We start from the raw sequence: 18,249 nt of genomic DNA, 5'->3' as shown, positions 1-18,249 counted from the left end.
TATTTCAAATAACTAAAACAATAGATTTTCAAGTTTCAAGAAAATTGAAAAAACTATGTGAAAACTTATACATATTCACTATGGAGCTGTAAAATTTCATTTGAATATATTGTGATTTGTAAGATACACACGCAAAAAAAATCCAACCCAACAACAAAAAGAGCCCATTTTCGTTATAAAAGCGCACATGTACCGATGTACGCAGTATATGATCCTTGAAAACATCTACGTAGTATATATGTGTGTGTATGCACAATTTTTTCAGTTTGTTTATGAATGTATAAAACTGGCATTTGAGTGCCGGGATCCATGGAGCCAGTTCTCCATTTGCACTTTTCGGGTATCCCTGTTCACATGGCAATACCAATCTGCTGACTATTTAAGAGGTACATTTTGTACGAGAGTTGATGTCCAATAATGACTGAATTTATGAAGATGGCTAATTGTCTAAACTACTATATATGATACTCTTTATCTCTTATATATCTCTTTTTTTGCGGGGTAATATATGATACATGCATACACATGAAAAAACCTATGCTCTTGTAGATGTCCAGAACATCTGACCACAATTGGAAGGAAAAACTTATGCGAAATGGAAAGCTATATGTATCGTAAAGTTTTGCCGTTGGGTAAAAAAATTTATCTCTACTAAGTGATCTTCTACAGGTGAGGGGTGGATGTGTGGTTAACGAATTTTATTCCAAAGTGCCGACCATACGCCTTTGTACGAGTTTTATACTAACTACATGTCAACTACAGGCCACATGTAATCACTTAGAAAGTTAGAAATGTGTTTTGGATCCCGGGATACGGTGAGCTCAATTTGCGAAAAATATGCAAAAATGGATTATTGAAGTCCCAAAAAATTCTTGAAAAAAATAGACATGTACACATGGATGTAATCTATGTACTCATAAATTGTCATCTAATACATGTTTATTTACATGATTGCACAAAAAAAATGACATATTTGTGGGTGTGTAATAGCATATGTATAATACTTATATATATATATATATATATAACACATGTGTTTTTTCAGTTTTTTAATCTTATGAATATATTTTTAATTGTGGGCTCACTGGAGCCCGAGCTCCAAATCACCTCACTCGTAATCCACGTGATTATGCAAGAGTATTCATTATAGATGTGGATAAAATGAAAGTTCCAACATTTTAACTGTCTACTGTATTATTATTATTATTATTATTAAAATTGTCTTTTCATTAACTTTGAAAAAAATTGGACTATATATATATATATATATATATATATATTGGTGGGTTTTATGAACATGTCTTTTACAATAGAAAAGTTGATGGTTGAAGTTGTGTCTTGAACACAATACTGTACTTGGTTAAAAACAATAGCTTAGAGAATATAGAAATCAGTATTTGACACGCAACCATGAAAATTTGCTTCACACCCTATATTCTATCTTCTCCCTGCCTACTTCAAACACGTGTGTATTAATTTCAATATGCTATTTTTAAAACTAGGTGTGCAAATATGTATTAACAGACCATATACAAAATGGAATATGATTTTTGAATAACGTGTTATAATATTATTAACATCTACAAAAATAGTTATTTTTGCGTGGGCAAAAATAGTTATTATTATGAACAACAAAGCCGAAAATAAATGTATTCTAGCCACTGAGAGAGGATCCATGTGCACACCAAAAATAAAGAAGTTCCCATCATGTGATGACATGTTTATTAATCTCGTTGAGCGTGACACTTGTCCCCCGCTAGCAGCAGGCCCCAAAGTATCTGTTCTCACTGATTGAGCCCTAGTATGAGGTGTGCGTGCTCCGACGATGTGCACCCATTCTTGACCTACTTGTTTTTATCTCACTGGCTTTTCCTATGGGCAGCGAGTATCACTACCCCTTTGTGCAAAAACTAATTTTGAAACTGTAGTAAAAATATGATTTTTAATTAAAAATCCTGCTTTAAAAAAATACAGGCATTTTGTTTGCTTGAAAAAAACTTCATGGCAAAAGAATGGAAAAACTAATTTAGAGCTTAAAACTTTTTTCGAGCATGCTTTGTTTCTCAGAGCACAAATGTGTTTTTAGTCAAAATATACAAGCAACTAGAAAGCATGACACATTATATATCTTTTCCAGAATTTGTCACATTATTAGTTTTGTATGTATTTGCTGTTCATCCTAGAGACCATTTCACCTCACTCCTTTGCCACCCAAAAATTATTTTCTTCATTTAGCTTAAATACACTATATATTTTCTCTTCTCATCGCTCTATTTCAAAATTATCCATCTCATCAACATCAACTAACAAACTATCATATAACTACTCTAATAGAGCGCACATAGGTCATGTATAGGAGGTGATGGAATGCTTTCTCTTTGCATCTTGTAGCATGTGGAAGAGTTGTAGGTTTATGTGGGACATGAAATTTCTGCTCGTGAACCCATATGCACCCTCATGAACAGTAAAATCAAAACATAGTAAAACAATCAAAGCAATTTGCATTTTTTGGAACAAAGATTGATGAATTCTCAACATGTGAGCAAATTTTCATGAAGAAACAACATTCCAAAATGCTCCCTAAAAAATTGAAGCTCCAAAAGGTCTGTTTTTTGGAAGCATTTTTGAGCACCTATTTTGTCTTTTTTATGGGAGCATTGTGGAACATCTTTTCTCCGTGAAACTTTTCACACATGTAGAACATCTGTCAATGTTTTTTGACAAAAAAATTAGATTTTTTGTACCATTTGTTTTGAATTTACTGTTCATCGAGGGTGCATATGAGCTCGTGAGCAGGTCACTTTTCGGTTTATGTGAGTACAACATTATTCCTCTATTCGAAAAAAAACATTATGCTCTCTATGTACCACATCATCACATATCTCGCGTTGTAAATCTTACCAACAAAACCATCAGAAAATTACTTTTTTGGGGCACAAATCAAGAAACTACTAGAGAAGTATTCATGCATTCGCTTTCAAGTGTGAAACGACGGGGGAGGGCATGGCCTTTCTCAGCAGCCCAGTGAGCATCTTTTTGCATCACCCGAGGTTGAGGCAAATGGCCAATAGAATGCCCCGATCTAGCATCTCTTCGCATCAACCGAGCTTGGATCCACGCTCTTGACCAATCTAAGCCTGCGCGCTGCGACCGACGCACACCCACTCTCTATCCGTGTATTTGTCCCTCTGGCTTTTTCTGGATGGGCGGCAAGTGTACCTTTTTAAATTTTGCATCTTGCTCATAGAAAAGGAGCAAAGCACATGAAAGTACCATGACAGAGCCAAAAGCTCACAGTTTTTTTACTACAATTTTCAAGGCACATCTCGTGCATGCTGCATTGAAAACATATATCTCCAAACCGATTTATGAAAACGATGAAAATGAAGACAAGTAGGGCTAATCAGAATGAACAAAACAGCCCTAGGGACCTCTGTTAGTTACGTTTTCAAAGAAAGCAAATGCATGCACAGTTGTTTAGCCTGAACAAACTGCAAAGCAGTGCACAACAAAAGGAGTGAAGCACAGTTATCTACAAGTGTCACATTGCACTAACCAGCAGAGTGAGGAAACGACCAAGAAAGCAGAATCTTAAGCATGGTGTACACCAAAGAGCACTATCTGCATCCGGAGTTCTTGTGCAACTGACACACGCTAAAAGCTCGTGATAAAACGTTCAGATTTTTCTTTATGAAAACAAGTTAGTACACCGGCACAATATACATATTTTGTGCTGTAAAATTTTAGTTATAGACTTGATTCACAACTTGGCAAAACAGTAAGTACAAATCATGTTATGAATAGTTCACATTTCTAAGTGGACCATGAATTGTGCACGCTGACATTGTCACAGCTGAATTTGTTATATTGGTTTCTCGAGCTGTGAGTTGAACTTGTGATTTAAATTTTGCAACATGCCACATGCATATCTGGTCCCAATTAATTTCAGAAATTTGAGAACCTGCAACATGTGTTTTTGACATCTGGTCACCGGTTGCACAGAAATTTCGAGTGCACATTGTATGTTTCCTGCGCTAATGGTTCAGAAAAAAAAAATTGATATTGCTTTTTTTAGACAATTCGCAAAGATTTATTACGTCGTCACCAGTTGAACCGGGACGAAAGAGAGGTTTCCGGAGTGACCTAACCACACACGGCGGCCGACCCCGAGCTTCAAAGCATGCTTTGCTAAATTGTGAGCCTCCACATTGGAGCTCCTAAACTTATGAACGAAATTACAAGAAATAAAATTGCTAGAGTAGGCTATGATTTCATGCACAATCGCGTCATATTCCGCTCAGTTCTTCTCCTTTATGTTGTCTATCACCTCCTTGCAATCGGAGGCAACATGGATTGACTGTAGTTGGAGATCTTCCGACAAAGCTAGTGCCTCCCTTACTGCCAAAGCTTCTAGGGTGGTAGGGTTGGTGATCGCTGTGAAGCCCAACGTTGAGGACCCCAAGAACGCTCCAAATTCATCTCTTGCTATTGTTGCAATGGTACCCACGCCGCGTCTCTCTGCAACTGCTGCATCAACATTAATCTTTGACATATTGTGCGGCGGTCTGAGCCATTGCTTCGGTCTCTGATTCACCTGGCCGGACGTTCTCACCGGAGAAACCCTAGTCTGGGTCTGAAACTCTGAAATATATCTCTGGATGAATAGATGTGTAGTCATAGGAGATTGGTGGATATCCTCATAGACCGCTTTTCTTTTCGCACTCCAGATCGCCCATAGTGTAACTGCCAACAGCATGAATTGTTGCGCGTTTAGTGCATCATTCAGGGCGAACAGCCACTGCCGAGGGTCATCATTGCTGTATTGGCTCAACTTCTCAACTAAGTCCTCATCCGAAAGAGCCCAGATACAGCGAGCGTTGGTGCAATCCACCATCGTGTGCCGCCAAGAATCCTGGACGCCACAAAGCTTGCATGCTTTAGAAACACTCATATTTCTGTGAACAAGAACATCGGCGATCGGGATCGAACTTCTTGCTAGTCTCCACAGGAAATGTTTGATCTTTGGTGGTAGATTAGCTGCCCATAGCAACGACCACGAACTGCTATCACACCCAGTCTCCGAGGTTCCCTCCTCCTCGTCAATCCAAGATTCCCTAGCGATCTTTGTTTGTGTAATCAACCTGTACGCCGATAGGACTGAGAAGCCACCCTTCTTCTCCGCACTCCATGCCCAGAAGTCAGAGATGTTCCTTGTACAAAGGGGTATGTTCAATATTGCCTCCGCATCGATTGGCAAAAATACTGAACGGACTAATGCTTCATTCCAAGTGGCAGTTGCAACCGTAATCAGATCCGAGACCATAGTCGGCGGCGATGGGACCCTTGACGTGATCGGCCTCCTCATGCCCTGTCTTGGAAGCCAGTTGTGGCTCCAAATACGCGTAGTTTGCCCATCCCCAATGCGACGTATGATCCCAAGCTTAAGCATGTCTCGTCCATCCAATACCGCCCGCCAAATCTGAGACGGCCTCCCGCCGAGTTGAGCTTCAAGCAATGTTGTGTCCGGGAAGTATGCCGCCTTCAAAATTCTGGCGCTTAGGGACCCGGGGTCTGTAAGTACCCTCCAGGCTTGCCTGGCAAGCAGCGCGAGATTGAAAATTTCCATATCACGAAAGCCCAGCCCGCCCAGGTGTTTCGGCCGTGTCATAACATCCCACGCCATCCAGCTAGGTTTTCTTCTGCCTGCTTTACTTCCCCACCAAAATTGACGGATAATAGTCGTGATATTGTCACACAGGCCACGAGGTAGTCTGAAGCAGGCCATGAAGTAAACCGGCAAAGCTTGGGCCACAGCCTTGATAAGTACCTCCTTGCCTGCTGTCGAAAGTAGTTTTTCCATCCAGCCTTTAACCTTCTCCCAAACCCTGTCTCGGAGATATCTGAAAGTACCCATCTTCGACTGCCCTACATCAGTTGGCATTCATAAGTATCGATCACTCAAAGATTCATTCTGTACATTGAGCGTGTTTTTGATGTTATCCCTCACAAGTTGCGGAGTCCCCTTGCTGAAAAATATAGATGACTTATTGTGGTTTACCCTTTGTCCAGAAGCAGTACAATATATATCCAACAGTTTTGACATCTCTGCCGCCCCCTGAACACTTGACTTGAACAGCAACAGGCTATCATCGACGAAGAGAAGGTGGTTAACAGCCAGGGTTGTGGGTGCCACCTTTATCCCACTGAGTGCTGATGATCGAGAACTGGATTTCAAAAGGCACGAAAGGCCCTCTGGTGCGATCAAGAAGAGGTAGGGGGAGATCGGGTCTCCCTGACGGATGCCACGTGAAGGCAAAATACTCTCAAGTCTTTCTCCATTAAACTGAACTGAGAATGATACCGAGCTGATCATCCTAATTACTATATCCACCCACTTTAGGTGGAAACCCAGCTTGATCATGATTGCTTGAAGATAAGACCACTCCAGCCTGTCGTATGCTTTCATCATATCCAGCTTTAAAGCGCAATAGCTGTTGGACTTTGCCTTGCTGCGTTTCATAAAGTGTAAACACTCATATGCACATATAATATTGTCAGTGATCAGTCTACCTGGAACGAAGGCTGACTGCTCTTCGAAAATAATGTCTGGTAGTACCACTTTAAGCCTGTTTGCAACGACCTTTGACGCTATTTTGTAGATGACATTGCATAAACTTATTGGGCGGAATTGAGTAAGCAGGGTTGGGTTTATCACTTTGGGTATAAGCACCAAGACCGTGTCATTCACACATTCAGCACTTTCCTCCCCTCGAACGATTCTCAACACCGCCTTTGTTACCTCCTCCCCACACAAGTCCCAGTGACGTTGGTAAAGTGTGCTGGAAAGCCATCCGGCCCTGGAGACTTTGTGGGAAACATCTGAAAGAGCGTTGTTTTCACTTCATCACTTGTATAAGGTGCAGATAACTGTTCATTCATTCTTGTTGTTACTTTGACCAGCACATGTTGCAATACTTGATCAATTCCCGTGACGCCTTCCGACGAGTACAGATCTTTATAGAAGTCAGACACCATGCTTTTTAGTGCTGATTTGTCATCGATCATGGCTCCCAAGGAGTTGGACAGCGCTTTGATCATATTTTTATTCCGCCTCTGGCTTGCTCTCATATGAAAAAACCTCGTGTTCTTGTCGCCAGAAGCTAGCCATTCTATGTGTGATCGTTGACGCCACATCAACTCCTCCCGATGGTATAGCTCGACGAGCCTCTCGCTGATCTTCAGTTCCGCGTGTGTCGGCCCCACCCTAGCTGGTTCCCCTCGCAGCCGATGCAGCTCCGAGTTCAAGTGTTTGATCTCCTTCCGGACAGACCCAAAGGTTTCCCTGTTCCATCTATCTGGGTTGTTTGATAGCACCATGAGTTTTTCCCTGAGACCCTCCATTGTTATCGGATTCGGATCATCGCTCCAGTGCTTGGTGATCGTGTCACGCCAGGTCTCATGCGACTCCCACATTACCTCGTATCCGAACGGGGGCTTCGCCGGCGGACGCCCGTTGTCGCCTCTCAGGCTGAACAGAATAGGACAGTGGTCGGAGCCCGCTGCAGTTTCATGTTTTAGATTTGCCTCTAGATACAGAACACTCATATCAGCCGATATAAGAGCCCGATCCAACCTGCACCTAGTGTAGCTCCCGCCTGTTACTCTCTTTTCAAAGGTCCAGAAATTTCCTTCATAGCCTACATCCATGAGCATGCAAACATCAATAGCATCTCGAAAACCTTGGATATGGGCATTACTGCGTTCTCCTATGCCCTCATGTTCTTCCGGACGTAACACTTCATTAAAATCGCCTATGCACACCCACAGAAGGTCGCTTGAACTTGTTATTCCCTTCATGGTGTCCCACGTATGATGTCTCAAGTGTGTTCGGGCCTCCCCATAGAAGCAAGATGCTCGCCACTTATCATACCCTGGTTCATCGATAGAGCAGTCTATATGATACACCGAGTACCCCAAAATCTCAACTTTTATTGGATTGTTCCAAAAGATACGAAGGCCGCCACTCCGGCCATTACTACTAACTGCAAAAGAATTATCAAAGCCCAAAGTGCTTGCTAAATTTTCTACCCGAACTCTATCTAGTTGAATTTCGACAATACAAAGTATGGTAGGGACAAATCTCTTCGCTAGTTCGCGAACTTCTCGAACTGCCGCGGCTCTGCCCACGCCGCGGCAGTTCCAACTTAAGATACTCATTGTGCCCGGCGGTACTCCTCACAGGAGTCCGCCGATGTTGCTTCCGAACTGCCGCCCAACTGCTTGATCATGCTCTGATTCTGAAACACATGTTCAGTCCCTGGTTCCATCCTAGCTCGCTTTAGGTCTTGCTTTGGGGGCGGGCTCACTGGCATCTGTGATGAGGGTAAGGCAAGCAAATCTGCCCCCTTTGCAGCCATCCTGTATCCCTTTTGTATGTTGGCTATTGCATCGGAGACTTGCGTGTGTTTTCTGTTGCCTTCCGCATCAGTCATGTATTCATCTGTATTAGGATTGTTCCGGATCTGCTGTCCCGAGCCCTTGGCTTTCCCTCTGTTGCCGGTCCTTGCACCTCCAGGTCCTGGCCCTGCGCCCCTAAACCAGTCCGCTTTTAGACCCTTGAACACCAGAGCTGAGGGAGGATGCACACCATCGTCGTGTTCTTTAAACAGATGCCCCAGCCTCCCACAAACAGCGCACCAGTTTGGGAGATGCTCATACCTCACCCGGAAGATCATCCTCTCCCCCCCCCCCCCACCCCCACCTTCAGAGACACTGCATTTTTCAGGGGTTTGCCCACATTAATCTTAACCTGCACTCGATAGAAATTGCCTTCAAAATCATGCGAAGATTTCCAGCCAATCTAGCTTGACAGAGGACGGTTTTGAGAAACCATCGTACGGTGCCAGGATCACCGCATCACCACGAAACGCCCATGGTCCATCCCCCATGACTCGTTCCTAGCCCCCCAGACAAGCGAATTGCAGAGTGTGCAGGTTGTCTTCCAGGGGGTGGATACTAACTTTCTGAGCAAGATTCCAGGCCGCACGCATGTTTTTGTAGAACCCGAATTGGCTGTACTGTTTCTCGATGTTCACCCTAGCCACCGCCATCCATCGAGTAGCTTCCGGCGGCACGGATCCTTGATCCACAACCACATCATCGAGATCGTCCTCCGAGAGGCCCAGCTCCTTCATCATAGCAGCCAGATCATCCGGATCACCCGAACTCGAAGCCTCTGCCGCCATCTTTCCGTTCCCTAGCCCGAAAGAGAGATCCACCGCATTATTCCCTTCTATTGTACCACCAAGGTAACGGTGAGACAAAAATGTCTTGTGGATCAATTTATATCTTGACTGACAAAAACACAATAACGTGTTTATCAGGCTCAACTTAATCCTATTATAATAACTTGTCAAATCAGATCAAGAAACATCACATAAGAACATCAGCAAAACATCATCAGCAACCAGTGCAGATCCTCCTCGTTGCCATACAAAAACACAATAACGTACGTGTGCATCAGGTTACACTTACCCTGAATCAAAGCTAAACTTCAGGTGTTACATTACAGACAAGAGGATGATAATAAGTTTCATGTCACACTCACATAAGAGCAAAAACCCAGTATAAAAAAGAGTTCTAGGTGTTCGAAATCAGTCGCCTCCAGCTTCCTTGATATCGACGGTGAACTCGTACTCCTGGTCGCAGCCAAGGTAGGAGTCCGACATCAGGTAGATCATGTAGTCCTTGCTCCCTGGCTCCGCGGCAGCGGTGAACTCGAGCTTCACACGGGCCCTTTTCTGGAGGGTGACCCTCTTGATCGCCAGCAGCTGCTTCGTGGAGCTGTCGCCGACCACCAGCCACCACCCTTCCTCCTTGGTCTTGGGGAACCTGGGGGCGTGCACCGGCCCGACCTCAGAGTTCGGCAGGTTGGTCATGTCACGCTCCAGAGTCACCTGCAAGGTCACGTTGTCACCGGCCCTTATGTCGTCGCCCTCACGGACTTCATATGTCATGTCGACGTTGGGGAACCGCTTGAAGAACTGGACCACGTCCTGCAGCTCAGAGTTTGACAGCTGCAGCAGGTCCCGCATCTCATCAATGCTCATCTCAGCCAGATCAAAGATGCTCTCGATGGGCTTCGCTTCATTTTCCTGGCATCTCCGGGCCAGGTCCCTGGTGAAGTGTGGAAGTTGGAGCAGCACAGAATCACGATCCCACATGCCTTGAGTCACCATCTGGCTCAGCTCCATTGCATTCAGAGCCAGAGTGAGCCATCCACTGCTAGAGATGACATCAACCATTGCCAGGAGCAGCCTATGGGCAGAAAGGAGGATCTCGCGCTGGTCGGCTGCCAGGTTCCCTACCACCGTGTGCCTTGCAAAGTGGGATTGCAGCAGGGCGTTCGCCTTGACATGTGGATCACCATACTTGGGTTTGTCAATAGAAAACCTCTGGTGACGGACTAGCCTCTCAATGTATTCCTCTTCGCCTGGGCGACTTGGAAGCTCTGCATATTCTGATGCTGAAGCTAGAATTTCGAGGAGACCTTTCATCTTGGTCTTCTGAGTTAGCATTGAACTGAACCGTTCAATGGTAGTGTAGCTGATGTAGTAGTACGCAGCAATGAGACCAAGGTTGAGCGGCTTCAGGTACATATCCTCCTCTACAGCCACGCACTTGCTTGACTCCAGGTCATTCAACACTGTCTCGATTAGCTCAGAAAGATGATCTGACAGATGCCTGTGACTTACACCCTGCAGGTTGTAGTAGTTGGGGTTCTTGTTCAGCCGCCTGTACATGAAAGTCCAAGTAAGATAGTCCACTGCATCTTGTTTGTTTTCTACAACACCCACAACAACCTCGGCATTCATATGATCATGCAAGAAATGGTGGAGATGACTCTCCACAGGGAAGGCCTCAAATAGGAACTTCTTGTAGTATTCCTTCCGAGGTGCATGGCACAATATAACACATTTCCCTGAGTTATCTTGAAGAGGCCTGCTAGCATGACCCATCATCTGTAGCAGATCAGTGATTGGATAATCAGTATGAGCACTCTCCCGGCCATCATAATACTGGGTTCCCATCACAACAACCAAATGAGCAGGCAATGATCTGCCCCAGCACATCGTGCTGCTTGCAACACACACTTGGATCCTCCCACCAAGAAACAGCTGAGTCACAAGTTCCTGGTCAAGGTCACTAAGGCCCTCATGCAAGTAGCCCACACCACATCTCAGCGTATTTTTAAGTGTTTCTTCATTGACACCTCCAATGAAAGTATCCATCTCATCCTGGGACCCAAGAAGGAACGGTGTACCGCCACCCTCAGCACTCGAGTATGCACACAAATCCAATGCAGTCAACCTTGCATGCTTCCGTGTCGGCACAAACACAAGGGCAGGCTTACCACTCTTTGCATGTTGTGTGATGGCAGTGTATGTTGGCTTTGCCATTGCTTGCATTCTTGCCTCAAAATTTGCTATATCCACACCCTGGATGTGTATTTCCAACGGGACTGGCCGCACTGCTGGGGGGAAGTTGAAAAGACCATGAGCAGTAGCACCAATCCATTCTCCAAGATCTTTAGCATTTCCAAGTGACGCTGAAAGCGCCACAATCCGGATGTTACTGCCAATATGACTTGAAATACGCCTCATCCGAGAGACAACTATTTCCAGAACATGTCCCTTCTCAGATCCAATTAGATGAAGCTCATCAACAATAAATAAGCTGACTTGCTGGACAGGTTTCCGCTGCTTCCACCGGCGAGAAAGTGCATCCCACTTTTCAGGAGTACTGATAATGATCTCCCCTTTGTCAAGAAGTTTCAAATCAGCAGCAGTTTCGCCTGTTAGCTCAACCACACGGGCAAATTCACCAAATTTCTTTGACCAGTCTCTGTATCTTTCTTTGGCCAGAGCTTCAATAGGTGCTATATACACAACACGCATGTTGGTTTCCCCAGATACAGCCTTCTGATGGTTCCTTAGTATAGCAAATTCCGCACATATAGTCTTCCCACTACCAGTTGGTGCAGCAACCAATACACTGTCGTCACTATTATACAAGACAGTGAACACTTGAGTCTGGATGGGGTTGAAATGTTTAAAAGCACTATAAAGACCTTCATATCGTGCATTCCTCAATGCAGTGACGGGTAGTGGCTGCAGATCAAGCAATTCAGTTGGTGGAGCATATTTTTCTGGAAGAATCAAGTGCCTAAAGCAAACAGGGAGAATCGTCTGAGAACCAAGCCACTTGTCAGATACAACACGTATAAAATACTGAGGAGGCAGTGGCTCATATATTGGCACTGTAAAGTGAAGTGTGTGATCTTCATCCACATATTGTTTCTTAAGCATGAAGTACTCATGGTGAAGAATGTACTCTCCATCATTGTCCTCGACTATAACCCAAAATGGCTCAACATATCCATGTACCTTATCATCCCATAGGAAATCAGGTGTTATAGTCAGTTCGAAACCTAAAACCGTGCGAGTAATGGGTTGAACATGGGCAGAAAGGTTCAACTTCGGCAACTGGTGGATGCACCTGTGCAGCTGCTTCCCCATCTTTTGAAACCGGATTAGTTCACCGATTTCCTGCGATGATAGGTCATAGTACCTCTCCCAGGCCAATTCTTTTTTCTCCAGTTTCATCAGAATTTCCTTTGGAATACCAGGAAACTGGCGCAAGGGTGTTTGGACACTCCACATCTGCTTATCAATCATCTTGCAAAGATTCAGAGCCTTCTCTGCTAACTGAGCCCATCCCCTCTTCAGAACTATCTCAAAAAGCGCTCGTAGAAGTCGGCCAGCACTCTGTAACATTGAGAATAAGAGATGTAAGAATACTAGACAAAATAAGCAAGCAGTTCAAAGTTCAAACTCAGTTATTGTATGGAACATAGAGAACATGTTACCTGTCTGATGTAGACCATATCAGAACCAAGGGAGAGGCCCTCCAGTTTCAACCTAGATATATATGCTTGCAACAGCACATTGATCTTTGCACTGGGCTCCTCCAAACTCTCTTTTACAGGAATTGGCACACGATCCAAAAGCTTTGCCAGCTCCATCTTCTCATCTTGTCTGACACTAACATACTTAAACTCTTCACTCAGAGAGAACAATCGACACAGCTCAATATCACCCATCGTGGGCTTCAGATATTCATTGTATGTCGAAATAGTCCCATGACTAATGTAGTAATAACTGGCAATCCTTCCAAGGTCCGTAACCTGAAAGTATCCTGTTTTCCTGTCGTACTTTATCAAATTATTCCTATCCAGCAAATTTGCAGCAGAGTGCACCTGAAGCAGCAAACCAAGAATCAGCAGTGGAACAGGCAAGAAGTACAAAATCAAGAGAGCATCTGAAGAACAATATTAACAATGCCAATCATAAGCTAACTGACAACTATGTTGCTCTGGTATTTCTCTAAGGGTTGGGACCAGTATTAAGATGCGCCCATATACAACAAATGAAATAATAAGTAACTCATCCAATGAAAAGCAAATAGCTGAGAATTTCTTTTCCTATCACCGCAAAATACCCAATACCACATTACTGATAGGATGAAGCCTCTTCCACCTTCATTTTTCCCAATTCTAAAAACCAATCTCAAGCAAATGCCTCCTGTATTACAACAAATTATCCATGATAAATTTTGTATCTACATGCCTACCCATATTTGAACTTTAGAAAAATTTGGAAAATAAATTTCCATTATAATGCCACATCTGTATGGGCAATGATGCTGTTATTGATACACAGAAATCAAGAAATCAAACAGACACTAATTACCAAAGAGTATTTTTTCCATATAAGCAATCTACAAAATGTGCAACTTAATCACATCTGGCATAACAATACTGAAGACACAAAAAAACTAATACCAGTGGAAGACACTTTCCCCTGGATGCAATTGCCCTAGTCAGGTAGAAACATGTTGCCTAGTCTATTCTCCACATATAAATACTGAACACCGCAATGTACAGCCAGAAAATTTAACAATTGCTTATTTACTAAAGATTATATGCTCATGCACCTGTTGAACACCGCAATGTACAGCTAGTCCATATATGTAAGTGTAACACATGAAACAATGCTTGAAAATAAATCACTAGGATGATGGGATTATGCAGCTTCAAAAAACAGAGTATAGCATGTACTTACCAAGTCAGCTCTCCTCTCATCTAGCGTTTTGTCCGTCTCCATGATATCTGCTGGTAAGCCATACAGCGTTGGATTCCGCAGCATCCGGATGTAGAGATAAGTGTAGCCAAGCCAAGAGCATGCTTCCCGAGCATTCTGAATAGTACCCAGAACAATCTCTGCATTTAACTGATCTGCCAACTTGGATACGAACTGACTCTCGATAGGCAGCTGTTGATTCATAAGGGAGAGGTAGTATTGCAATTCACTGTGGCCAGTTAAGATTATTCCCTCTCCGTGTGTGTCATACTGAGGCCTACCTGCACGACCAAGCATCTGCATGACATCCAGAGGACTTAATTCTGTCCAAGCACCTTTTTCCGGATTATAAATCTGTGTGCCCTTTATAATAACAGTATGTGCAGGCAAGTTGACACCCCAAGCAAGGGTGGCTGTCGAAACAAGGACCTGTATATGCTTATCAGCAAAAAGTTCCTCAACAAGTTCACGGTCTACCCTTGCCATCCCAGCATGATGAATAGCAAACCCATACGGCAAAAGGTCTTTAAGATCACTGCTTTTGACAATATCTGTATGACTGCCAAGGATCTCCTGGCTTGCACTCTCATCCTTCAGAAAGCGAGTCAATGTATCATTCGCCAAGGCAGTGTCTCTGATGGCCCTAGCAGTTTTCGATGTCTCCTTCCTGGAGTGCACAAAAATAAGCACTTGATGCTTACCAGCAGAAGCCATTACTTTCTCATAACAGATCTCATTCATCAACTGAAACCTCTGCAGTGGCTTCCTCACAGTGATCCCAATGTACTGCTGAGCAAGAGGGCAAGGCCGGTAACTGTTATCAAAATGGAAGAGACCCTCAGAGCGAACACGCAGGAATACAGCAACATCTTCATAGTTTGGAAGAGTTGCAGAGAGGCCAACTAGGCGAATATGTTCCTTGGTCGTCTCAATCTGCCGTACTGTTCTAGAAACAATACTCTCCAGGACAGGCCCTCTGTTGTCATGAAGCAGATGGATCTCATCTATGATCAGAAGCTTTACCATTTGAGTGTATGTTCTGTCCCCAGATTTCCTCGTGACAATATCCCACTTCTCAGGTGTGGTGACGATGATCTGTGTATCATCAATCTGTTGTTTTGTCAGGTTCTGGTCTCCACTGAGCTCCCTAACATTAACATTGAAGTCTTTAAGCCGTGCCGACAAGTTTCCAACAACTTCAGCAACCAGAGCTTTCATTGGGGCCACATAGACAATTTTGTACTTGCTATTATCAAACTCACCATCCTTCATATGCAAACCAATCTGGTGAAGAATTGTAAGCACAGCCACATTGGTTTTACCAGCACCAGTTGGAGCACAGAGAAGGATGTTGTCTGGTTTGAAAAGGGCAGTATCATAAACCTTGCTCTGGACCCTGTTCAGCTGCTGCATTCCAGCAAAAGCCGGTTGTGCCCACCCTGGGATATCAGATATCTTCACAATCTTCTCTCCAGTTCCATATGGCCTAGGTTTCAATGCTGGCACATGGACTTCTTCATACCCCTTATGAGGGGTTCTAAATGATCCCTCGGGAAGTTCACATTTCTTGTTGGCCATCAAGAGACCACCTTGGTGGAAGGAGAGGCTATCAAGATCAAGCAGCTGCCTCTGGCCCTTTAGCCATCCACTCTCCGTATCCCGCTCAACTGCCCGACGCTCCCTTGGACCATCAGCGCCAGCACTGTCATTGTTAAGAAGCCTCTTGGCCTCATCCCTGATACTTTTCTCCAGATTCTTCTGCCTCTCCTTTGCAGAGGCTCTAGTTGCATGTAGCTGCTCCAATATTGGGGCTAAGCTTGGGTTATCCATCATCTCTTCCTCTATCTTCTTCCGCTCTTCCTGATCTTCAGCCCTGGCTAAGCGGGTACACCAGACTATCTTGAACCGGTTGCGCAGTACCAGTTTAATGAGATCGAATTTCTCATAGTCCAACTCCATGACAAGGCGATTCTCAACATCTCTGTCGTCACCCACAGCAATTATCTTCAATATCTCCTCGGCAAGCTTCTGGCTCTGCTGGGGATCAATATCTTCGTATGCTTGTGTTATCTTCCTCTGCAGCCAGTAAGCATCAATGTCCTGCACATTTATGTTCAGGCCCTCATTGGAGTTCTGCATATCATCGTCATCCAACTCTCCGCCCATCTGCATACCTCCAGGACGGTTCAACTCAGCCACATCATCATCGTCGTCATCCAAGTCATCTTGCACCTGATCAAGGCAAAACATTGAAGGTTATACACACAAGCAAACATATGGGATTTTCCAGTCAGGAACAGGCAAGAGAAATAGAGAAAGACTGTAAGCACAATGGGATATGGGTATGTACCTGATCAAAATCACTTTCCTCATCATCTTCATCCTCCTCGAACTCGACAGCAACTCCAATATCATCATCCATGGTGGCGTCCCCGCCATCACCAGAAGGAGCAGCAGCAGGGTCGCTGGCATCATGGAAATCTGTGATGAGCTTCCCGATGGAGACAAACTGGTCGAACATGGCGCTGGAGATGGGGTTGAGGAGCTTCTCGATCTCCTTCTTCTTGTCAGGGTTCTTGATCTTGTCATTCTTGAGGACGGCGAGCACCTCGTCAGCAGCGCCGCCAAGCACGTCGAGCGGCTGGCCGCCGAACTGCTGCTGGATGACGCTGAGCATGGCCTCGTAGGCGGCGCGCGTCTCCTTGGTCTGGGGCTTGTAGACGACATCGTCCGCAAGGGAGAGCACGCTCTCCTCGCGCTGGGCGGCGGAGGAGCGGCGCCTGCGCTTGCGGGGCTGGTCGGCGTCGGCGTCGCCGGCAGAGGCGGCGGCGTCGCGCTCCTTCTTCTTGCGGGACTTGGTGAGGCGGTCCTCGAGCTCGGGGGGCTTGGCCTGCACGGCGCGGTCGCCGAAGCTCCTCTTGTCGATCCGGCCCCAGAGCGTCTCGGGCTCGCCCGTGGGCTCGTGCGTGTCCCGCGGCCGCGAGTCGGTGGTGAGCACCAGGCTCGAGTTGGCGCGGTACTCGTACTGCTTGAACCGCGCGTGCGCCTCCGCGCCGCCTCCCAGGTTCGCCATCTCGCCGCTGCGGGGCCACGGGGGAGCGGTCAGGCGCGGATCGAGCTAGGGTTTTGGAAGCTAGGGTTCTGAGGAGGGGAGTGAGGGGCGTGCCGGCTGTTACCTGTGGGTCGGGCGGCGGGCGGGGCTAGCGGGGGCGGCTCGTGGCGCGGCTCCCGCCGCCTCGGGTGGTGGCGGCGGCGGCGGCGGCCTCGGGCGGCGGCGTCGTCGGCGTCGGAGATGGGGGAGAAGAGGGGATGGATTTGGGGGGAAGAGAAGGCGGCGGGGCGGAGATTGGATTGGACTCGGGAATATAGCCTAGGTCAGCTCAGGCCAGGCCGGGTCGGTTCGAGACGAGAGGAATGGAACCGACCCAGATCGGGGCTGGGCCGGCCCGTTTGGGTCAGCTGTACAGCACGATCATTCGGGCCTTCTTTGGTGGGCCTGAGAGGGGGATAAGAGGGCCAACCTTCTCGGTTGCATTCGGCGACGTCACTAATTAAAAAGCACAACCGTGTCTCGCGGAAAAAAACCGTGACTTTCGCGAAAGAAAAAAAAACGCATTTTTTCGCGCAAAAAAAAATTCGAAATTTCTTTTTATCGAAAAGCTATGGAAGACCGAGAGAAAACCAAAACGTCGAAAAAAACCGTTTAAAAAGTCGAAAACGCGTGTAGAAAAATAAAAAAATTCGAAGGAAGCGTCCAGAGCGCGACACGTGGCGAATAGCCAAGAGCGCACCAAGTGATGCTGATCGTTGCGAGGCTCCCAAAGAAGCGCTCGTTAACTAGTTGCTCCCTGCATTCGGCCTTGACGCAACGGGTCATCTAGTCGTATAAAAATCCCTAAAAAAACTAATCGTATAAGATTTTTCTCAAAAAAAATGTCTAGTCATATAAGATCACCAGTGCCACGAGTGAAAGAACATGCGGTGCCCCCATGTTTGGTTTTGGCAATTGATGACAATCTCTATGGACTAATGGTTGCCTTGAGTTATA

General features: G+C 45.4%; 1 protein-coding gene across 1 annotated transcript; it reads right to left on the bottom strand.

The window, feature by feature from the left end:
• Positions 1–9,456: 9,456 nt before the first annotated feature.
• Positions 9,457–17,551, bottom strand: LOC125513795 (DExH-box ATP-dependent RNA helicase DExH12). The gene is made up of 5 exons (XM_048679004.1): positions 17,378–17,551; positions 16,552–17,281; positions 14,184–16,433; positions 12,929–13,318; positions 9,457–12,827 (listed from the first exon to the last, which is right to left on the bottom strand). The coding sequence occupies exons 2-5, from the start codon at positions 17,272–17,274 to the stop codon at positions 9,654–9,656; spliced, it is 6,537 nt and encodes a 2,178-aa protein (XP_048534961.1). The 5' UTR covers positions 17,275–17,281; positions 17,378–17,551; the 3' UTR covers positions 9,457–9,653.
• Between the last annotated feature and the right edge of the window lie 698 nt (positions 17,552–18,249).

This window comes from Triticum urartu, chromosome 6 (genome assembly GCF_003073215.2).
Source record: "Triticum urartu cultivar G1812 chromosome 6, Tu2.1, whole genome shotgun sequence".
NCBI classification, from domain to species: domain Eukaryota; kingdom Viridiplantae; phylum Streptophyta; class Magnoliopsida; order Poales; family Poaceae; genus Triticum; species Triticum urartu.
The sequence above is the reverse complement of the archived record's forward strand: the minus strand, read 5'-3'. Positions and strand labels throughout refer to the sequence as shown.